The sequence below is a fragment of the Bufo bufo genome, chromosome 6, assembly GCF_905171765.1.
Source record: "Bufo bufo chromosome 6, aBufBuf1.1, whole genome shotgun sequence".
In the NCBI taxonomy this organism is placed as follows: Eukaryota; Metazoa; Chordata; class Amphibia; order Anura; family Bufonidae; genus Bufo; species Bufo bufo.
Genome location: NC_053394.1, coordinates 71,214,317 through 71,239,198, shown reverse-complemented (window position 1 = coordinate 71,239,198; position 24,882 = coordinate 71,214,317). Strand labels below are relative to the sequence as shown.

General features: G+C 45.5%; 1 protein-coding gene across 2 annotated transcripts in view; it reads right to left on the bottom strand.

The window, feature by feature from the left end:
- Window positions 1–24,882, bottom strand: part of WBP1L (WW domain binding protein 1 like) — an 88,968-nt gene that overhangs the window by 23,089 nt on the left and 40,997 nt on the right. The window contains exon 1 of one of the 2 annotated variants that reach the window (XM_040435026.1): window positions 13,308–13,529. The exons of the other annotated variant lie outside the window; for it this stretch is intronic. Coding sequence (XP_040290960.1) covers window positions 13,308–13,334 — 27 coding nt within the window. The 5' untranslated portion in view covers window positions 13,335–13,529. Of the gene's footprint in view, window positions 1–13,307; window positions 13,530–24,882 lie in introns of those variants that run through there. 2 annotated transcript variants of the gene reach the window in all.

Sequence of the window (24,882 nt, the reverse complement as noted above, 5' to 3'; positions counted from 1 at the left end):
ATGCTCTCGATAGATAGTCCAGCACCTGAGCATTGACTGCCGTCTCTATAGGTGGAGCAGGTCTCTTCCGCCGCCTCTGGACTGGCAATGCTGGTTCTACTGGAGGAGGAACAGTCGCCTGGGACACACTGGAGGCTCTCCCTTCAGCACTGTCTGTAGGAGGTTGGGATGATGGACCTTCCTCCTCACATGCACTGGAGTGTTGCTCCAATGTCTCCTCAACTTCCTCCTCAAGGTTGTCCTCCGTTCTTCACAAAAAACAAGACAACATGTTAAATATGAGGTCCGTAAGTTAACATTCAATATTACTAAACACATAGTCATACACTAATGTTTCATGGCCAAGTTTTACAAAGAATCTGCCCCCATCATCAAGTTGAGAAATAACGATATGTAGGGGCCATTAGATAGTACACATAGTGATGTTTAAACCCAGACAACACCTTTTAAATACACTTGTGTCATAGATCCATGATTCCTAAGCTACAATACATGTTTTGCTAGCACAGAATGTATTGCTCACATTTTGCTCTAATATTAGACGTTAATTTTGGCAAGTATGGCAGTTTGATAGAAAAAGTAGGCCACAACATTAGGGGACATTTATAAAACAGGTGTAATAAGTATCTAGCACATTCCTTCTTTCATTTTTCAAACCTCAACTGGAAAATTGAAGGAAGAATCAGATTGGTTGCTATGGACAACTAAGGCCAGTTATAGTTTACACAAGTTGGAACAATCTACACAATTATTGGAAGCACAAATCTGGCCAAACAAACTAATTTCACACCTACACATGACAGATGGCTGGATATTATTCTAAATATTTAAAAGGGATTCTGTCATCAGATTTGAGGCCTATAATCTAAACATATGGCCAGGTCCTTACTAATACCCTGAATCCGAAACTGACCTTATTAAATGTGCCTGTGGCTCTATTATCATAGAAAACAGGTTTATATAACCTGTCACTCACGTACCAAATGTGTCCAAGGGGACGTCTCATCATGCAGGGTGCCCGGCTGCAGCCATCTCCTTTCGGTGCCCAGCGCCGCCTTCCGACTAGAAATCGCCGCCCTCCCTTTCAATAGAGCCGCCTACCTCACGTCATCGCCGCCTCTCTAACCTCAGCGCTACCTCCGAAATCGTCCGCTCTCCTCAGCCAGATATAACCTGATGCACCAGGAGGCCGCACGGGCGCATCAGGTTATATCTGGCTGAGGAGAGCGGACGATTTCGGAGGCAGCGCTGAGGTTAGAGAGGCGGAGATGACGCGAGGTAGGCGGCTCTATTGAAAGGGAGGGCGGCGATTTCAAGTCGGAAGGCGGCGCTGGGCACCGAAAGGAGATGGCTGCAGCCGGGCACCCTGCATGATGAGACGTCCCCTTGGACACATTTGGTACGTGAGTGACAGGTTATATAAACCTGTTTTATATGATAATAGGGCGCATTTAATAAGGTCAGTTTCGGATTCAGGGTATTAGTAGGGACCTGGCCATATGTTTAGGGTATAGGCCTCAAATCTGATGACAGAATCCCTTTAATAAAACAAAACACCACATCAATAGAACATTGAAGGGTAAACTATAGAGTTATATTATATGTACGTTACATACTATAAGTTTAATTACTATAGCATCATTCACAGATTATGAAGATATAATTTATGGGCGCAAATCCACGATGACACGTAGTAATATAAGCTGCTCCTTAAACATATAGGGGCGTTTCTTGGGGAGCCCAGACCCTCTTTGGGTGTGCATAACTTCCTTGCGGAACTGGTCCCGGCAGCTCCGCCATCTGCTTTTAAGCTCTTCAACTAAAATGTGGGGGGAAAAAATACAAATCAGAAAAAAAAAATAACAAACAATGTCTGTACTGTACATGTGCTGGGGCCCCATACTAGAGGGTACGACATGTGCTGGGGCCCCATACTAGAGGGTACGACATGTGCTGGGGCCCCATACTAGAGGGTACGACATGTGCTGGGGCCCCATACTAGAGGGTACGACATGTGCTGGGGCCCCATACTAGAGGGTACGACATGTGCTGGGGCCCCATACTAGAGGGTACGACATGTGCTGGGGCCCCATACTAGAGGGTACGACATGTGCTGGGGCCCCATACTAGAGGGTACGACATGTGCTGGGGCCCCATACTAGAGGGTACGACATGTGCTGGGGCCCCATACTAGAGGGTACGACATGTGCTGGGGCCCCATACTAGAGGGTACGACATGTGCTGGGGCCCCATACTAGAGGGTACGACATGTGCTGGGGCCCCATACTAGAGGGTACGACATGTGCTGGGCCACTGAATATATGCTAATGTACTGGAAAACTATATTCCAATTTGAACTTACCATGCCGATTTTTCTCTGCAGTCTTTGGCCAAATATTGGCAAAAAGCTCCTGAGTAATCTCCAGCCAGGCTGCTTCCCTTTTGTACCGGTCATGGTAGTCAGCAGAGTGTGTGTCCCAAATGCAGTTCCTCTCCTGCAGAAGGACGATCATTTTCTCCACGTCCAGAGGTCTAGGGATTTTGGGCATCTTGTCAGATGAAGTGCAAGGGCTGGCAGAAACATTGGAAGCTGCTCCTCACACTGCAAACGCTTGAAAACCGCCAACTTCCTGTGTTCATGTGACTTCACAATTGCTAAGTTACATCTATTTTAAATTGCAACGCAGGGCATTAAATCCGGATGCAATGCGTTTTTCACGCAGCCCCATTCACTTCTATGGGGCAAGCGTTGCAAGAAAAAACACATGCTGCAATTTTCACGCAACTGATGTGTGAAAAACAACGCTCACGTACACAGACTCATTGAAATGAATGGGTCAAGATTCAGTGCAGGTGCAATGCATTCACCTCACGCATTGCACCCGCGCGGAAAACTCGCTCGTGTGAAAGAGGCCTTATCCTCAGGACAAACAATCATCACTTAGGCGGGGGTCCAAGTCCCAGCATCCCTGCCGATCAGCTGTTTCAGGGAGCCGCTGTGCTTACTCGAGCTCTGGTGAGTGATGCAGGTTCCAGTCAACTTTCCATGGACATCGCTGTACACTGTATAATGGCAGTGCTTGGTATTACAGCTCAACCCTATTGACTTGAATGGGACTAATGTACAGTGATGTCACTGGCCTAGGAAGAGGCTGCGGCGCTGAAAACCTCGGATTGGCAGGAGTCCAGGATGTCGCACCCCTGAAGATATGACACTGATGACCTATCCTTAGGGGAAGTCATAAATATATTTTTCTGGATAACCCCTTTAAAAGGGAACCCGTCATCAACTTTATGCTAACCTCACTGAGGGCAGCACAAAATAGTGACAGAAACGATGATGGGCAGGGAGAACAGGAATTCATGAATGACCATGACTCTTCTCAGGTGGCCATGACTCTTTTCCAGGACCAGTGTGCTAGGATTGCGATATTGGTTCTCAGCAACCACTTACTTTTAACTTTGAAATAACAAACCTCTAAAATCAACTCACCTGTCTCTACTTTATTCTGCTGTTAGTATGGGTAGCATAAAGTTGATGACAGGTTCCTTTTAAAAACTCAGACAATGTTTCTTTTAGTAAACAATTTTAGGCTTTACTCCTAAAAGGGTTGTCCATGATAATTAAAAATGTTGGACAAGCCCTACAATTGCTTAAAAAAATAAAATAAACAAACAACTAGTCACTCCATGCTGCTGTGTATAAAAAATAAATAAAAATAGCAGTGTGACGTACTGGTACACGGCACGTGACCACTACAGCGGTCTACAGCAGAGTACAATGATTGACGGCAGCAGTCACGACCTGTGTCTTAAAGTGGTTGTATGGGACTTACTTTTTGATGACCGGTCCTTAGGATAGGTCAGTGATGGCTAATAATCGGCACTGCATCTGTGGTGAAACTACGACTCCCAGCATGCTCTATTCATTTCTATGGAGTGTTTATCTTGGGAGTTGTAGTTTTACCACAGCTGGAGTGCCGGAGGTTAGTCATCACTCACAGATCAGCAGGGGTCCAACTTCCGACATTCCTGACGATCCGCTGTTTTCACAAGCTCTGGCGCCAAAACTATACAGCTCTGTTCACTGTGCACTGGCCAGAACTTGTGAGCTTGGTTAAACACCTGATTGGTGGGGGTGCCAGGAATAAGACCCCCAAACAATCTAACCTAAAGATATAAGTAAGTTCTAGACAACCCCTTTCAGCTGGCAATACACATAAGACAGTGACCAGAACACTTATTTCTCCTGACACCACCATAAGCCTGCATATTTAGGTCAATGGGGAGGCATTCCAGATTTATATTTTTGGAAGGAATCCCTCACACAAACACTAGAGATCCATCCCGGCCAAATCCTTACGTATCGGCCACTGAAGAGTTTGTCACATTACAAACACTTATCACTATTCACAAGATAGGGGATTAGTGTCTGATCGGCAGGGATCCAACCGCTGCGGGCTCCACCAGTCACAAAAATGGTGGCCCTATGTTCCCCTGTTTGTTTGGGGTGGCTGTCATTCTACGTGCTCTGTTACTCCACTTAACTCTATAGATCTGTCAGAGATAGTATAGTACAAGCGCTTGCCTATCTCTGGCGGTCCCACAGAGTTTAGGGGGCATTGTGCATGCGACCGCCACTCTATTCAAAATGGCGAACACAAGGTACTCGACCTCATGATCAGAGAAGGCCCGAGTGGCTGGGTCCCAACCAAGCAGACACTTATCATTGATTTTCTTAATGGACAGGATAGGGGATATGTAAGTCAGTACCTTCAGGGGATAATTAGCTACTATATTTTTCTGAAACCTTAAAGGGTTTCTACCACTTTGTTTCACATAATTAGCTTTCAGACACTAGCGATCCGCTAGTGTCTGCTCTACCGAACCATCCTAATATAATTGCTTTTGGGGCAGCCGTTTCGCTAAAAAAAGAACTTTTATTGATATGCTAATGAGCCTCTAGGTGCTATGGGGGAGTCATTAGCACCTAGAGGCTCGGTCTACCTTCACAAACTGCCGCCGCCCAGCGCGTCCCTCCAGCCCGCCCACCGCTTCCCTGCTCAGACATCTCCACTGCGCCGGTGAGATGACGTCATAGTGCTCCAAGGAACAGGCGCAGTGGAGATGTCTGAGCAGGGAAGCGGTCAGACATTCACTGCGCATGCGCCGAATACATACGCTCACAGGGAGGATCGCATTCAGGAGGAGATGGGCGGGCTGGAGGGACGCGCTGGGCGGCGGCAGTTTGTGAAGGTAGACGGAGCCTCTAGGTGCTAATGACGCCCCCATAGCACCTAGAGGCTCATTAGCATATCAATAAAAGTTATTTTTTTTGCGAAACGGCTGCCCCAAAAGCAATTATATTAGGATGGTTTGGCAGAGCAGACACTAGCGATCCGCTAGTGTCTGAAAGCTAATTATGTGAAACGAAGTGGTAGAAACCCTTTAAAAGGAGTTGTGTAAATTTTTGAAGTTATGGATAGGGGATAACTAGCTGATCGCTGGGAGTCCGACCGCTGGGACCCCCACCAATTATTTGAACCCAGTTGTAATGGCATAGCAGGTCGTGCATGCGCACTGCCACTCAATTCATGGACCTATCCTCCCGGGGCATCCTTGCAGCTTACCAAGCACAGCGCCGTCCATTGGATAGTGGCTTTGCTTGGTATTGCAGCTCAGCCTCATTCACTTGAATAGGACTGAGCTGCGCCTAGGCCACGTAACCGTGATGTAACTTGCCTAGGAACACGCTGGAGTGTTGTGGCCTCTTCAAACAGTGGAGATGCCAGGAGTCAGACCCTTGACAATCTGATATGGATGACATTCTGAGAATAGGCCATCAACATCAGAATTTTGGAAAACACAGATGTATTAAAGCCCCTTTTACATGGGCTGACTTTGCAGGCAATTATCCCTGCTCACCAGAAGAGGTGAGAGCTCCATTTACATGCAGCAATCATCTGCTCCGATTGCTACTGTGATCACACGTCCTCATAGAAAATCAGATCAGATTGGCGGGGGCCGACTCTTGGTCAGCTGTTCAAGGAGGACGCACCGCTCAGTGAATGCTCAGACCTCTTCCTAGGCTGATGACGGTACTGTACATCTGTCACGTGGCCTAGGCGCAGCTCCGTCACATTCACGTGAATCATATGAAAATCAAATGGACAGCGCTGTGCTTGGTAAGCTGCGAAGACAAAGCAGCACTCACTGGAGCTCCTGTGGGCGCAGCAGCCTCTTCAAACAGCTGACCGGCGGGGGGTGCTGGGAGTCGGACCCTGCTAATCTGATATTGATGACCTATCCTGAGAACAGGCTATCAATATCAAAATCCTGAATAAGGCCTCGTGCACATTTCCGTGTCCGTTCCACATCTGTGAAAAAAGCGTCCGTGTTTCATCCGTGAAGGATCTGTGTGTCCGTTATTACCCTCTGTGTGCTCAGCTGAAAATTTATTTCCAAAGCATCTGTCTTCAGTGAAAAAAAACGGACGCAACATGGATGCCATCTGTGTTGTGTCCAAGATTTACACGGACCCATAGACTTCAATAGGTGCTTTTGGTCTGCATCACGGACCAAAGTAGTGCATGTCTTAAGTATTTTTATTTTTAACTGACACTGATGAGCAGTTTAAAAAAAAAATAAAAAAACACACTAGTATGTGCACAGACACATTAAAACAGTACGTGTGCCCTCCGTGGAAAATGCAGACAACACACGTCAGTGAAAAACGGAAATGTGGACGGGACCTAATCCCTTAGTACAAAGTCTCATTCTTACACTTGATAAACCTATGTTTTCCTGTAGTTTATTGTATTTTTTTGCATACACACTCGGGCACAGCCTGCACATTACAGTTATACATTTATTTATTTTTAAACATATAGTAAAAGCCATTAAGTAATTGGAAACATGCAAACAAACAAGGCGGCCCGCTGAGAAGCCTCTATCCTAGGAACTGTAAACTGAAGAGCATGCGTTAGGGAAAGTATGTCTGAAAGGAGGGCTGGGAAGCAGTGCTGTGCTAAATGTGCAGTTCAGAGAAGGTTCGGGACAAATACTTGGCAGGGCTCCTATTCCCGATTGGGAACCAGCGGAGTCATTCGCTACTGCTCCCCTTTCAGGCCACGGCCTGTAAAATTATTTACTTTCTTATTTGGATAGTGGCTGCTGAGCTCACCGAAAAGTCAGACTGAGCACAGGGCAAGGTCTTTCAGCGGGACCCAAAACAGTGTTTTTTTCTACTTCTGCTGCTTAACCCTTCACTGCAAGGAGTTAAAAATTAAAGAAAAGGAAAAAAGATGAAAAAAATAAAAATAGGTAAAAATTTTGCTTGGAACTCACATCTAAGGGCTCATGCACACAACTGTATGTATTTTGTGGTCCACCAAAAATATGGATGGATGTCTGTGTGCATTTCGTATTTTGCGGAACGTAACAGCTGACCCCTAATAGAACAGTCATATCCTTGTCCGTAATGCGGACAATAATAGGACATGTTCTATCTTTTTGCGGACCGGACATGTTGAAACTGATTGCACACGGAAATTGTAATGAATGGTTCCGCATATGGTCCGCCAAAAAAAAAAAAAAACAGAACGGACACTGAAAGAAAATACATTTGTGGGAATGAGCCCTAATAGTGAGTTGTTTTTTAAAGGGAGGAGACACCTTGGGTCGGGCTTATCAATCCACAAAGCTGTGAAACAGTCGCCGAGATTTTTTGTTAAAAACCGCTTACGGCAAGAGAGATTTTTGAGTTTTGTCAATAGGGTTGGGGCATGGGCGTGGCCTGTATGCTGCATCAGTATGAGGGCTCATGCACACGACCGTATGTATTTTGCGGTCCGCAAAACATATGCATGACATCCGTGTCACATCCGTATTTTTTGCAGACCCATTGTAATAACGCCTGTCCTTGTCCGTTTTTCAGACAAGAATAGGGCATGTTCTATTTTTTTGCAGATGGATACAAAATGCACATTTCCAATTTTTTGCGGCCCCGTTGAAATGAATGGTTCTGCATACAGACCACAAAAAAATAAAATAAAAAATTAAAAAACAGAACTGACACGGACAAAAAAATAAGTTTGCATGCATGAGCCCTAACATTTATGAACCTCTAGGGAGGCAATCACAGGTTTGTTAGGGCAGACGCACAAAAAAATAAAGCCAGTGCAGTTTCTGATGCTGTTTTTTTTTTTTAGCCAAAGTAAGAAGTGAATCCAGGAGAAGTTGAAGTCCTTTAGGGGTTAGGGCACGTTCACACGATGCAATTTTAGTGTGGAATTTTGGCACAGAAAACCACGTCGAAATTTCGCTGAAAACGCACCGGCGTTCTTTCTGCCCTTCAAACATTTCAAATGGGAGACAGCCCTGCGGATTGCGGAGCAGCCTCAGCACCACCTGTCACTGAAATTAGTGGAAGGTAGAAAGGATGCGGCTGCCGGCAAGGTTTTCGGCAAAACTTTCGCCACAGCTGTCCACTCCATAATTCCTCTGTGCATTCACACAACAGTGTCCGTCCACGTGCAGCCATGCTGAAAAAGACAGGACGTGTCCCATCTCTGGCTGCAACATGCGGATCGCGGACCCATTGAAGTCAATGGGTCTGCACCGGGATGCGTAGTGCACAGAGTCTGTGTCCGAGTTTTGTGGTCTGTAAAACGTGCACCTTTATTTTTAATCTACTTCTTTGGCTCAAAATAAAATAAAACATTATCAGAAACTGCGGTGGCATTTTTCCAAGAAATGCTGTGTGTGAAACTGCTCAGTAGGGTGTTTTCCCATATAGTCTTATTTTTGCCATTTTTGCTGTTTTCACAGCATTTTTTTTGTAATGCAGCTAGATGTTAAAGTCTATAGTGCAACTGTTCCTGTTTAAGGGTACTTTCACACTTGCGTTTTTGGATTCCAGCAATCTGTTTGCAAACGAATACCATTTGTAGACGGATCCGGATCAGTCTCACAAATGCACTGCAATACCGGATCAGTCTCACCGGTTGTCATCTGGAAAAACGGATCCAGTATTTATCTTTTTCACATTTTTAAGGTCTGCGAGTGCGCAGACTGCAAAACCGGATCCGCTTTTCCGGAACACTTGGGTCGGATCCGGCATTAATGCATTTTGTATGGAAAATAATGCCAGATCCGGCATTCCGGCAAGTGTTCCGTACAGTGACTGAACGGATTGCTCTCCATTCAGAATGCAATAGGATAAAACTGATCCGTTTTTTTCCGGTATTGAGCCCCTAGGACGGAACTCAATACCAGAAAAGTTTAACTCAAGTGTGAAAGTACCCTAAAACAGTACAATAAATAAAAAACAATTATATAAAAAAAATTGAAAACACAACCTCCCTCAAAATGGGTAAAAGACCACGTAACTTTTTAATCACAGACTAAAAACAAAACAAAACAGTCTGAAGGAAGCCTCTCAGACATAATAGGCTGAACACTATGAGGCATATAAACAGGAAGTACATGTTCAGCAATGCACCTGAACAAAAGGACTTCTCAGCCTTATCCCAATTGTTGCAGATATAGAACTTCAATAATGAAAACCAGCTGTACCACCGGCCAGATTGACACCATTACTAAATGTCCGCAAAATTAGGCAAGGTTTTTGCCACAGTATTACCACAACTGTGGTTTTTCTTAAAGGGCATCTGTCAGCAGATTTGTACCTATGACACTGGCTGACCTGTTACATGTGCACTTGGCAGCTGAAGGCATCTGTGCTGGTCCCATGTTCATATGTGGCCACATTGCTGAGAAAAATGATGTTTTAAAAGGGGTTGTCCGAGTTATGAGAATCTGAGAAAGCAGCAACTGGAGATAAAGTAAGTGAGTTGTAAAGTCCTTTCATTTGCCTAGTTAGAAACATACAAATAACAAAAAAATAATAATTCAGACGACCCCTTTAATATATGCAAATGAGCCTTTAGGAGCAACGGGGGAGTTACCGTCACACCTAGAGGTTCTGATCCCTCTGCACCTTGATTGACAGAACCAGACGAGAATCACTTCTACACTGCCTGGTCCTTTCAATCAATGTCCAAAGGTTGTAGCAGTTGTAGAGAGAGCAGAGCCTCTAGGTGTAACAGTACCGCCCTCGTTGCTCCTAGAGGCTCATTTGCATAAATTAAACCATCATTTTTCTCAGCAATGCGGGCACATAGGAACATGGGACCAACACAGGTGCCTTCAGCTGCATTACTCGGCACCACATGAATAAACTTTAGGATGCATCCACATAGGCCAGATTTCACCCTACTGCAGATGAAGGGCTCATGCACACGAACATGTTATTGTCGTGCAAAAACGTGAGCTGCAATACGGACCCCGGACGTTTTTGCACCACATCACGGATGTGGACCCGTTCACTTGTTCTATTTTTTTGAACAATAAGTTGAATGGGCCTGGATCCATCTGCAGAAACCGTGCGGATGTTGCCTGTGCACTGGGCACCGCAAAATGTCCTAAGGCTGCATTCACACGACCATAGGTCCTTAAAGTGCAGAATGCACATGGATCACATTCGTATTTTGCGGATCCACGATTTACGGACTGAAAAACACATACAGTCGTGTGCATGATGCCCAAAGGTATGTCCACACGTGGTTTTGTGCTATGTGTGTTTTTTAATACTTTTTTTTTTTCCTCAGACAGTTTGACACACCATGCAGTTTTCCACCCTGCCTTTTTTCAAAGGGACTCTAGATGCGGATTGGACAGGTCACTTCTTCCAGAGCAGTGGTTTTTAAAACCACTAGTGGGAAAAACAGGCCAACATGTGGATTCTTCACTTACGTCAATGGGGAATATTTGAATGCATTTTTGGCGTTGAATCCTCACCCAAAATCAGCGCCAAATAAATGTTGTGTGACCATACTCTCAGGCTACAGCCAGACGGGGCAGCTTTCCATAGTGGAATCTATGCTTCTGCAGAAAAACCTGCACCACATCTGTGGCACACTGCATGTGGTCGATCTGGACTTGTGGATTTTGGTTCAGATCTGCCCTGTGAATGGTAAAGGATGAAAGCTGCAGCATAAATTGACGTGCTGCAGACCCTTTCCGCAGTGTATGGATGAGATTTCTTAAAACCACTTTCCCATTACTGTAAAACGCTGCCGCACACAAATCCTCGGCAGCACATACATCCTGTGTGGACACACCCTCGGGCTGGGGAAAAGGGGAAAAGCTGCAGAATTGCAGATTTGAACAGATTTAAAATAAAGGTGCATGTCAATTTATACAGCGGATTTCATCCTTTGCAAATTTGGTGGCATTTCCGTGGCAAAAATCACATGCAATACATGCTGAAGTGCAGCAAACTATACAGTGGATTTTTCCGCTGGATTTTCAGTCACTTGTGAACCCAGCGGAAAAAATGCTCAGCAGCGGAAAAGTCAGCGGATTTCACCCTCCCTCTCTATTGAGAAGGGTGAAATCCGCTGTATAAATTGACATGCTGTGGATTTCAAATCCGCAATACTGCAGCTTTTCTGCTGTGTTTTTTTCACGCAGCGCGTGGATGAGAATTACGCTGTGGTTCTTCCGCACGACAATTCCCACTGAAAAACCGCGTGTAGTCCACAATGTGTGCCTTAGGGCTGTATAAGATTACACAATCTAGCAGGCGATAGTTGGGAGGGAAGCGTTCCTTGCCGGCAATCGCCTGCTTGCTAGCGGAGGAGACCACTGCTATTACATGCAGGGATCTCCTCCTCAGTACGGGGAAGAGTGATCGCTAATGCCATCGCTCGTCCCTATACTGAATCACTGTTTGCCGGCAGCAGATCGTGATTACACGGCACGATCTGCCTCTGGCAAACAAAGGTTTTCAAGCATGCTCAAAAACCTTGCTTGTTCATCAGGTAAGGCCAAGTTCACGCTTTAGTTATTTAGTCAGTTATTTCCATCGGTTCTTGTGAGCCAAAACCAGTAGTAAAGCCTAAACAGAGATCAGGTGTAATGGAAAGATTTGGTTCACAATAACGGATCGAAATAACTGAAGTGTGAACTCAGCCTAATCAATGGCAGTATTACACTGCCAGATCATCGTGAACGCTGGTTAACGATGAACTGGCCGACAGTCTAAGGCCTCATGCACACAACCGTTTTTGTGGTCTGCATCCGAGCCGCATTTTTTGCGGCTCTGGTGCGGACCCATTCACCTCAATGGGGCTGCAAAAGATGCGGACAGCACTCCGTTGCAGACAAGAATTGCGGAAGGCACATGGGCGGCTTCCGGTTTTAGCGGATCCGCGGTTTGAGGACGGCAAAACGGCACGGTCGTGTGCATGAGGCCTAAGGCTACTTTCACACTAGCGGTTTTTGCTGGATCCGTCATGGATCAGCAAAAGCGCTTCAGTTACCGATAATACAACCATCTGCATCCGTTATGAACGGATCCGGTTGTGTTATCTTTAACATAGCTAAGATGGATCAGTCATGAACTCCATTGAAAGTCAATGAGGGACGGATCAGTTTTCTATTGTGTCATCCTATGACCGTATGAGAACAGAACGGAATGCATTTTGGAGAATTCCGTTCTGTTTCAGTTACGTTTTGCCCCCATTGACAATGAATGGGGACAAAACTGAAGCGTTTTTTCCCCCCGGGTACGGAGACCCTGTAACGGATCTCAATACCGGAAAATATTAACGCTAGTGTGAAAGTAGCCTTATACAGGCTTTAGCTGTCGATCAAATTAAACCTTCTCGTATGTTGCACCAAAGCACGACATGTCTTTTCTCTTGATCCCGAGAGCACTAGAAGGGCTCACTAGCACCCCAACATTCCCCATTTATCAGACTGTCCATCAGGGACACCTACTGACCCACGTGTGGCCTTCTCACGCTCCTTATCCCAGTCTCTCATGATCTGCAGTTCTGAGACCCCTCAGAAACCTTTCCATACAAAACTGTGAACAAGGAGTCCTTATCACTCGCTGTACGCCCCGATTAGTGACCCGGCTCGGGTCATACAAGGGTAAGTAAAAACAAAAAGACGTCAATCCCTGCAACGTGCTGCAAGAGCTGATTTTGCAAGACTGTAAATTACATATCGAGAGGAGGAGTTGTAATCTTGCCAGACCTACCTAAGCAGTCGGGTTGTACTAAGTAAGATAAGTGTCTACAGACAGTCTCCTGAACAGCGGGTGACCAGAAGACGCCCGCTCGCGTCTGCGTTGAGCAAGACAGTGCAAACTGCCCTGAAGTTTAAATTCCAGTCCGAGGTTGCAGGGTGACAGCGCTTCCGTGATCACGAGTCCTGTGTCGTCTGGGGTCCCTTACCTGTCTCAGGCCTAGAAGAAAAGGCATCCTGCTGTCTCATTCTCCACAACAGTGTGTGATCTGACAAAGAGCTCCAGCAGCAGCGCTTCCTCATGAGTACTGAGCAGCCGCGCCGCACTCCCATCTAAAAAAGACCTTTATTGGCAGGCACCATTAAGTAAACAGGGCCCCGGGACACAGTACGCACCGGCTGCGCTCCACTCCCTACCCTGACAAATCCGAGATAGCTGCCAAGCTGGAAATGACATCACTTCAGAGAGCAAAACAGCTGTTCATTAACCATTTCAGGACCAGCGCCGGAGAACAGCACTTATCTAACGCCCTCCAGAAGGAAACAATGCGACTCACCAGTCACTCAATTACCAGGCGGAAATGTAACGCGAGATCCGTTAAATCATGTAAAAGGGGTTTCTCAGACTTCAGAAACTAAAATGATCTGGAGGCAAATGATAAATGACCCGCCACCCACCTGATTAAGGGCTCATGCACATGGCCGTTGCAGTCTGCAAGACACAGATACGGGCCGCGTGCGTTCCGCATTTTTCAAAACTGTACGTCCCGCCCTCTGTAGAACAGTCCTATCCTTGTCTGCAAAAGGACAACAGGACGTTTTCTATTTTGGAGCGGAACGGATGTGCGAATGCAGACAGTACATGGTGTGCTGTCCGCATCTTTTGCAGCTCCATTGAAATTAACAGCTCCGCATGCGATCCACTAAAAATGCGGATCGGATGCGGACCAAAAACATGGTCGTGCGCATGAGCCCTAAGGGTATGTTCACACGTGGCGCAAATGCTCTGGATTTGCGGACGCGCATTCGGCAAATCCGCAACCTTTAAATTATGTTGAAGTGCTGCCAAAAAAAATCTGCTGCATTAGGATTTTAGGGGTAGGGCTACGCAGAGTTTTTTCGGACAAGGTTTTGAGGCAGATCTGCCTGCAAGATTTTTTTTTGCCAAAGTCAGAAATGGATTTGAACGGAATCAGAAATAAAGGAAGGATTTATACTTCTTTTCTGCTGGAACCACTTCTGGCTTCTGCAAAAATCCTGCTGGCAGATCAGTGTCAAAACCTTGTCTAAAAAAACTCTGCGTGCCTGTACCCTAAATCTGCAGCTGTCAATTTATGCTGCAGATATCCAGTCTTTGCCATGCATAGGGAGAAATGAAAAGTGCAAATCTGCACCAAAAACTGCATCAAATCTGCAGCACAATTTCCATCGTGCAATGAGTGTCGCAGCCAAGATCACCATGTAGCCCAGCCCTATAAACAGGAGGGAATGTATTCATGTTGTATGCCAAGTTTTAAAGGTTGTCGCAAGTCCCATTTTGCGACATATTTGTGACTTTTTGGCATTATCCGCCACCCTTGTCTTTCCACCAAATGTGAGTAGGAGGGGGTGTGCCCTCTGCGCTCCAACTAACTAAAAACAGATATGCAAGAAAACTGGGGTACATTACGCCAGAAATCTATGTCAGCTCACCTCCTGACGTAGATTTCATTTGAGGATCTCGTCCTCAGCTCATGGTTTCAATAATTGGTACACGAGGTACACGTACAGACAGAAAACGTATCCCATCAGGGTTTTCACAGACATGGCAGACCAGTGGCGAGAGCGCAGATATTACAAGCATGGCGGTCACTGCCGCAGTGAGGTAAATCGCTCTAGAATAAGATCAGCAGGTTACCAAGCGATCTCACTCGCCGATTTTTGTAAGTGTCATATCTTTGTCTGTATGGCAGCTAGGATCTCGATCCTGGTCTTATTTTAAAGCTTAGATTCTTAGCATTAAAACGTAGCTTATATCACTAGGTATTACACCACATGAAATATAGTCATTAGTAGAAAGGAGGTATCTCATACTTCCTTAGTTACTAAAAAGTACTGCTGCTTCTATGTCTAAAATAAAATACTGGCATTGGTCTCCTGCTGGTTATACCAGCTATGCCGGTGGTTTACTGGCCGGGTGGCACCCCTGCCTTCATTGCATATAACATACTAGCCCTGACATGCTTCTTCAATGCTATATTTGGGAATTCTTTTACATTAAAAAAAAAAGACGTATTATTACATTCTTAAACAACATGGCAGGAGACCGGAACAACAAAATAGCTGACTGGATTAGAAAGGTTGGTCAGAGTTGATCACGTATACCCAACATATCATTTCACAAACAACTCTCCGCATTAAATGTGCATTTTCCACAGCTAAATCCCAGGAATGCATAAGACGACCGAATACATCAACATGTTATGCAAGTGTAATAATGAGGTTAAAAAGCCTATAAATGAGCTGGTGATTATTGTGAGTACAAGTCATGAGCCGGGTGCTACAAAAAGGGCAATGAATAGATTTCCCACAAACGGTGCCCAAGAAGGATCGGTGCTGCACAAACCTCAACAGCATGACCACAAGTCCATTAACACAGGGGACTCAAGGACCCCCATTTTTGTAATCAGTGGGGTTTGCCACAGTCAAAGCCCCAGCATGTGTGGATAGGCAGTTAAAAATGCTTGTGACCCTTTAAGAAGCATCACTATTTATTAACCAGAGCTCCCACCATGTTTATGCAATTGCACAGCAACAGTCTGTGCATGCACTGGGTGACAACTGCTGAACCCCTTTTGTTCTTAGTTAAAATACGGCTTTTGGCCACATACATAAGGGCATCATGGTCGGTCAGTGGTTAGGAGCGGTGCCTGGCAGTTCTGGGGTCCTAGGTTTGAATCTGACCAAGGACAACCATACACGTTCCTAGTGGTGCCCAGACTCTCCCCCGATGTCAGAGGGGAAAGAAGGATCGGAAATCTGAATTTCAACAAGCCAAATTATTTTGTTCTAAAAAGGTCAATTTATAGAGGTATCCCCCTCTCCTTATTGAGAACACATGCATATATATGGGGAAGTGGGAGTCAGGAGAAATGGCCGTCAGCTAAACGCTTGCTGTTGTCTCAACTGCTATCTAATGCCAGCCTATGTTTCCTAATGTAGCTTTCCTCAGTGCTGTAGCTAGGTGCCACGGAAGGTTCTGGCCACATCTGTGGTGGAGGCTCCCCTAGGAGCTGCCATCAAAGATTTCAGTTATATTGAAGGGAATAATAGCACAGTACGTAATATTCATTTTCCAGTAAACCAATGGACACTTCAGCAGAACATGATGGATCTCAATATAAACCACAGCACAAGCTAAAACTTAGAACGTCTCATGTAGACACTGGGATTTCTGCAAGCAATATGGCGGGCAGAGGCTGGCTTAGAAACTTTATATCAATGAGCTAGATTCATCTAGTGGTGGGTAAGGTGAGATGGGCCGCTTTCATTGCTTCGGATTCCTTTAACATGATGGTACGTATAAATGGAGAATTGTGCAAAAACATATAAAACTAGTTACGCGTCTCGTTCTACATCACCCAACATGTTTGTGCCTCCCATGTGTATAAAGATTACCCAACATAAAGCGATTGGATCAAGATAACAGATATTAGTAGCAATTTATTAGTACTACCTACATGTTAAGGCAAAACAGAAATTAACAAGAAGTGCCAAGGCAGAGTCAGGCAAAAAAAGACTGTCCGCGACCTGTGAAGTCGACAAAGTGTGTAGCCACAATAACATTCACAATCACCACCCAGCGAGATATTTATAGAGAAAACAGATTAGGGAGCCCTGGGACGTTTGCAGTAAATAGTGAACTGAAAATGAAAGGGGAGGGAGGGTAGTCACCGACAAGAAGGAAAACAGAGGCTGAATGGGTACAGTCATAACAATCATGGGAAAATCAACTGGACAGCGGGCATTTATAAACAACTATTGTGCCAGCTCCCAACACCCAATGTGATCTTTTATATGGGTTACATGGAGTAAAAATACATAGAAATGGGATGCTATAACATAGCGGACTGGTCATGATGAGTCAAACCAAGTCGTCTCCTGGAGAAGCTCCATGAAATTTAGACATTGTATAGCTATTCTAAGAATTCTAAAATAACATGAGTATACCCTCTCTAAAAGGCCTCCTAAAATGTCAATTAGGGAGCTGATACATAGTCTGCCGTGTGTGTCCCTCCCCTTAAAGCAGTTCTCCAGGAATTTATATTTATGGCCTATCCTCACTTGGGTCATCAATATCAGATTGGTGGGGTTCTGACTCCCGACACCCCACGGTCAGCTGTTTGAAAAGCTGCGCTGATCTGCAAGTGCCTTAACATCTTGTTAGGCCAGAGATGCCACAGTCCATCGGTCATGTGGTCTAGGCACAGCTCAGTCCCATTCAAGTGAATGGGGCTGAGCTGCAATACCAAGCACAGCCACTATACACGTGACTTGCGTTAAACTGGATGTTGACATGGGGAGACCCGTGATCTGAATAGCCAGTAAAGATGGAGCCGGAACCCAACGGCGGTGATCAGGAAAGTATGATTATCACCGCAAGTCCGGTCACGCTTGGGGCAGGGGGGTGGAGGTATGTATGTATGTAAAAAAATATATCCCTAGGGGGTGAACAACCCCTTTAATAATTCTGGTGGGTGGCAAACGTCTGGTCTTAGAGACCCCAGCAGCACTGGGACAAAAGTATTTCGGTGCCCTAGGCGGAGCAGGCAATTTGCCCCCAAATAGTCCCCCCCCCAAAGGAATAGTGTTCCCAGACTGCCCCCATTAGCAATAGTGCCCCCAATAGTGTTAATACTCCCCCTATTAGTAGCAATGCCTACATACTGTGCCCAATAATAATGATGCCCCTACAAACTCCCCAGAAGTAATATATGTCCCCAGTATTTATAAAGCTTCTCCTGCAATACCCCCTGTAGTGCCAGTAGATAATGCTCCCCCCTCCATGCCATGCTCCCCTGTAGTGGCAGTAGACATAATATCTCATTTGTAGTGTCAGGTATATATAAATGCCCTCCCTTTCCTAGTGCCCCAAGTAGTGCCAGATATATATGCTTCCCCTCCCCCCCCATTCCTTTGTTCCTCCTTTAGTGTTGACGTTTAGTATTGAAATAAAAATAAATAAAAACAAAACATAGGCCACTTTCACATCTGTGGCCTGGCCTGACAACAACCGCAGCGTGCAGCAGTTTGTCTGCCGGAATACAAACCGCAGATGTGAAACTAGCCTTACCTCACTCTCGTTCCTCACCGCCGTCTGCGATGCAGGCCACAGCGTGATCTGCGACCTCCTGTGCCGTTCTACTGCCTCAAGCTTCAGGCCTAGGGGGTTGAACAGCTGCAAATGCTGCGGCCATTGCGCCCCCTGTTATGGGTAGTATTAGGACTGGCGCTGGACCCCAGTCCTAATACTTTTCTCCCTTGATTTATACTGTATCGAGTATTCTGGATTGTCAGACGACAATAGAAAAGTGTGTAAGTATAATTACTGACCATACAAGTGTTATTACTTGTCAGTTATACTAGTACCCGAGTACCCTGCATGTGAGCAGTAACCCTGTCAGTGGACGGTCACCCACCTCCCATGTCTTTCCCTGACAGCTACATTCACCTCTCACCATCACAGCGCAGGCGCTTCCCCAGTATCCTCTCACACCTCCCTAGGAGATGATTTTCTGATCTAAACCGTATTATTGTAACAAATGAAACTGACACCAATTACGAGACATGAAAGTAGGGATCGACCGATATTGATTTTTTAGGGCCGATACCGATAATTTGTGAACTTTCAGGCCGATAGCCGATAATTTATACCGATATTCTGGGAAATTTTCATTTTTGAGAAAAAAAAAAAATTCCTACACAAATCTGCTGAAAATTAATATGTTTATTGTTAATGTGTATTTTTTTGTTTATTGTTAATGTGTATTTTTTTTTTTATAAGTCTTTTTCATTTATACTTAATATTTTTGTGTTTTTTTTTTTTACTAACTTTTAGCCCCCTTAGGGACTAGAACCCTTGTCCTATTCCCCCTGATAGATCTCTATCAGGGTGAATAGGAGCTCACACTGTCCCTGCTGCTCTGTGCTTTGTGCACACAGCAGCATGGAGCTTACCATGGCAGCCAGGGCTTCAATAGCGTCCTAGCTGCCATGGTAACCGATCGGAGCCCCAGGCTTACACAGCTGGGGCTCCGATCGGAGAAGCAGGGGAGAGGGGATCCTGTGGCCACTGCCACCAATGAGTAATACTGGGTGGGGGGGGGGCGCACTGCGCCACCAATGTTTTTACTATTGGCCGGGATTGGGGTGGGGGCGCACTGCGCCACCAATGATTAATACTGGGGGGCTTGGGGGGGCGCACTGCGCCACCAATGAAGATAAGTCTCTCAATCATTCATATACAGGAGGCGGGAGCTGGCTGCAGAATCACATAGCCGGCTCCCGACCTCTATGAGCGGTAGCTGCGATCCGCGGCACCTGAGGAGTTAACTACCGCGGATCGCAGCTATCGTTCATAGAGGTCGGGAGCCGGCTATGTGATTCTGCAGCCAGCTCCCGCCTCCTGTATATGAATGAATGAAAGGCTTATCTTCATTGGTGGCGCAGCGGCCACAGCCCCTCCCCTCCTCTTGTCTTTTCTTCTGTCATTGGCAGCAGCAGCACAGGGGGAGGAGACACTGCTTCCTTCTCCCCTGTGCTGCGGAGGGAACACAGAACGCGCTGAGAGCAGCGCGTTCTGTGTTCCCAATACGTTATCGGTATATCGGCAAAATAGATGCCGATAACGTTCAAAATCCTCAATATCGGCCGATAATCGGTCGATCCCTACATGAAAGGTTTATTGAAGTCTCATCCTCAGCTCATGGCTTTACTAATTGGTATGTGAGGTACACGTACAGACAGAGGATGTATCCGGTCAGGGTTTTCATAGACATGGCCGACCAGTGACCGAGCTCCGATATCACAAGCATGGAAGTCACGGTCAGGAGAATGGCCAACAGAACTGGAGTGATGACACATATAAAAGAAATCACCACTAATCCTCTCCCCCCGCGTCTGTGCAGAGTTCTGGGGAGATAGACCTTTTGTGTCTCTCACTGGGTGGCAATCGATAAACACTGCATCTGTACTGCGGCAGTTCTTGAAAACCGTCAGAATGTGCAGAATCAAATGTCCCAGGAAAATAAGTCCAATCAGAGTGAAGCCGGCGGGATATAAGGAGCTGGGAAGAGCCGGGATACACAGTCCAAGGGTGGAAACCGAAGAAAACAGGCACAGGACCCAGAAGAACATCTGCGGGGGGCTCATCAGCCGATGGCCACTAGGTTTCCTCCACATGATCACCCTGGGGAAGTCCTGCTGCTCCATTATAGCAACAACTTCCTTTACCAGCCGGCAAAGGGTTGTCAGGCGCTTGAGAATCTTCAGAATTGAAGAACAAAATCCTATTGAAGAAGAGATTCAAGACAGAAGAGTCTGATGCTTCTCCCCAATCACAAGTAATGGTGAGGAAAGTCGTCTCCCAGTACATGAGCACCACCTATTATGATGCGGCTGCTTCTATGGATTATGAGGCGGCCGGGTTCCATCAGGCGGCCGGGTTCTATGGTTATGATGCAGCAGGGTCTATAGTTCTAATATGGCAGGTTCTACATTCACTGGAGTATGATACGGCCATGCTGAAAGAGAGTGAAACTTCATAACAGGGCGGATAAAAATCAATGTTTTTTTTTTTTTAATCTTAAAAAGAGAAAAAAATATATATATGATTTTTTTTTATTTCAATCAGATTTTTTTTAATATATAAAATGCTTTTTGGAGGAAAATAAATTACCATCCAAAAGGTTATTCCATCATGAAATAAAGATTCGTTTTTCAATTACCGTATATACTCGAGTATAAGCCGAGCCCCTAATTTTACCCCAAAAAAATGGGAAAAATTATTGACTTGAGTATAAGACTAGGGTGGGAAATGCAGCTATAATGCAGAGTGTATGTGTATATAACGCACACACTCTACATTATATACACACACATCTGCAAGAGGGTGACTCCCTGTATTTAATGCAGAGTGTGTGCATTATATACACACACACACACACACACACACACACACACACTCTGCATTAAATACAGGGAGCCATCCACAGATCCCCCCCTCCCCTAAACAGTGCCATGATGGCACTGTTTAGGGGAGGGGGGGGGATCTGTGGATGGCACTGTAGGGCACTGCCATCCACAGATCCCCCTACAGTGCCATCCACAGATCCCCCTCCCCGACGCTCACAGCAGTATATTTAAACTAATCAGTAACCTTTAACTGTGGATATCTTACTTTGTCTTTGCTCCGGTAATACAGGCAGTGCGGGGAGCGGCGCTCACTCACTGACGTCACGCGCCTGCTCCTCCCACTAGGCGGCGCAGGCGCGTGACGTCAGTGAGTGAGCGCCGCCCCCCGCACTGCCTGCTATTACCGGAGCTAAGACCTAGACTCGAGTAAAAGACGAAGAGGCTTTTTGAGCACAAGAATATGTGCCAAAAAACTCGTCTTATACTCGAGTATACACGGTATGTGGAATTTATTTACCAAAAAAATTAAACATATACAGCCTTATATTCTGGCTGTATATGTTTAATTTTTTTGGTAAATAAATTCCATTAATCCATTCACAATTTCATGCTCTTCTAGAGGTTTTTGTAAGATTATTGGGCAGTTTCTCTGCCTACAAGATATTATCACAGATGCTTGGTTTACTTTTGCAGTTCTCAAAACTGAATTTGACTCAGCAGAGATCACATGCCTCTTCTTCACAGCAAAAATGTTATAACATGAACAGAGTTGAGAAAAAGACCTTAATCCTAACTTCTACAAACCTATGAATACAGAATCAACCTAATCAAACTAATATGAAAACTTGTTATTCTAAAAATCTTCATCTACTTGCATATTATAAGGTATACCAGCAAGAATTAGTCTTTATGTAGAAAACTATGATTTAAATCAAATCCACCCTGCTTTATAAACATCTAAGATGTGAGGGAGACCTCCAAGAACGTTTTGCTAAATGATAAATGGGGATGTCCTTCCTGCCTCTGGAGGAATTGTTGGGCGTGTGCCCATGTAATTATGCATCCATATGTAAAATGCTGGGTTCCTCTAAAGCAGGGGTGCACAACCTGCGGCCCAGGGGCCACATGCGGCCCTTGATACCATTCTATGTGGCCCCCACCCATCTGGTAGCAAACCTGTATGTCTATGTCTTGTGGCTGCTCACATGTATTTTTCAGGTATTTCTCCCATTTGATGGCAGTCCTGGAAATATAACTAGACACTAATGATGTATACTGCATATTCAATATACCATAAATATAGTATTTCTGTTAATAACCCTTTAAATGTTATTTTCAGCCCTGGATGTTGGTTCAGTCTGACAATGTGGACCCTACCCAGAAAACGTAGTGTACCCCTGCTCTAAAAGGTAGGGGGGTGAAACTGAGGGTGCTGCCAGCTGGTGCTATGGGTCCACACTTTGTTGAGCCAGATTACAAGACAGGGGACACCAGCATTATCTGTCAGTGACAGTCGGGAGATCCCCATAGACATCAGACTGTTGGCAGCACCGCCAGTGAATGGCTGCTGCAGCCAACAATAGTATAACGCTACTTTCAACACCAGCGTTTTTACTGGATCCGGCAGGGTTCAGCAAAAACGCTTCCGTTACTGATAATACAACTGTCTGCATCCGTTATGAACGGATCCGGTTGTATCATCTTTAATATAGCCAAGACGGATCAGTCATGAACTCCACTGAAAGTCAATGGAGGACGAATCCGTTTTCTATTGTGCCAGATTGCGACAGAGAAAACAGATTCGTCCCCGTTGGCTTGCATTGGGGGTCATGCCGGATCCGTTTTGCTCCGCATCTCAGGACGGAAAGCAAACTACAACATGTTGCGGTTTGCTCTCCTTCATTGACTTCTATGGGCAGCATGTAACCCGATTCCTCAGTAAGCTGTTCACTATCTTGTCTCCCAAGATGGATTTTAGCAGTAAATGATCAGATCATAAAGGCAGGTAGAGGAACAGAAGTGTATAAGCAAAATAAGATATTACAACATTCCTAATATTCCTTTGCACATCAGATTTCCTTATGCACATCACCATGCATGGTTTCAATGGGTCCATGGTCCACATTTTAATGACATATTCATAATCTTTTTGTGGAACGGACATACGGATGTGGAAAGCAAAAAGAAAGAACATATTCCATATTTGGCGACAAAATGTGGATCATGACTGCATGCCACTGCATTTTGGGGGGGGGGGGGGGTGGACGCAGCCAATAGCAGGCCTCAGGTGCAGTGGTGGGCGTGCAGGGATGAGGAGCAACGTGGGTGGGGGCAAGTCTAATCTATATGAGGCATCCGGGCATTGGGGAAGGGAGGAATGTGTCAGATATTGGATAACCCGTTTAACGTAATAACACTGCCTAGTCGAGATTGTTGGTGAATGCACTAGTCTGATTTTTGCGACTGTCTGATGTAGTAGCATGGAATACCGCCACCAACGCTGTCCTGTGATTATATCGTATAGAAGAAATGGCTACAATATTCGCTAATATGCAGCATAAATATCTGCATGCACGTTTGTGTATTGGTACATAATAGCATTGTTTTATTTTACTTGGAATCATCATTGGATTGTGCAACCACTATATACACGTGAAGCGACACCCACGTTGTGTTCTTTACATGTGCAAAAGCCTCTGGGAGCGAATCTGTGACATTCACCTATTGTAGTAAATGTGCAGCATGCGGCAGATCATAGTCAGATATGACTGCGCCATAACTTGATCAGAGAAGGAGGTTTAGGGACAAGTAATTCCTCAACAGGAAAGAAAGGTCCCCATGTAGCGGACTATCTGCACTCCCTAATAATAGGCCCAACCCTGTCACAGGTAGGCACGATGTCAAGCCATTTGCCACAGACACTCCTACACATCGCTTTCTACCAATTAACGGCAATTGGCTGTTGAGTAGCGTCCCATTCATAGTGCAGAAAAGTTGGCCATCCAGCCAATGCATTTTAGGTGCGTCAAATATGGAAATGTAGAAGAAAGAGCAGCCAAAAATTGACATGCATGCTTCAACCTAACCCCAGACCCAATCGTAGTTAAAACCTAGTGACAATCCAAAGTTGTCCACCCGAATGGCCAGCTCTTTCAATTCAGATTTTTCGGTTAGTCCAAATGGTAGTGCTCACTGCAGACTAACCCCACACATAATACCACCCATGAAGTGGTGTAATCAAATTACTAGCACCAACAAAAGTAATATCTCTACAAGAACAGTTCAAGCTGTGCCCCCCACAGGATAGGGCTAAGTGTCTGATCAGAAGGGGTCCGACTGCTGAGGCCCCCCACCAATCACAAAAACAGGTCTGTGTTCCCGTTTGAATGGCACGGTGGACATACATGCGCACTGTTGCTCCATTCATCTCTATAGGGCTGCGGGAGACCAACAGGGTGCCCCAAGGTCGGACCCCTGCCAATGACACTTACAGTATGTCCTATCCCGTAGTTAACCCTTTTCGTTTTTGCGTTTTAATTTTTCTTCCCCATCTTCCTTGAGCCATAACTATTATATTTCTGTTCACGTAGCTGTATGAGGGCTTATTTTTTG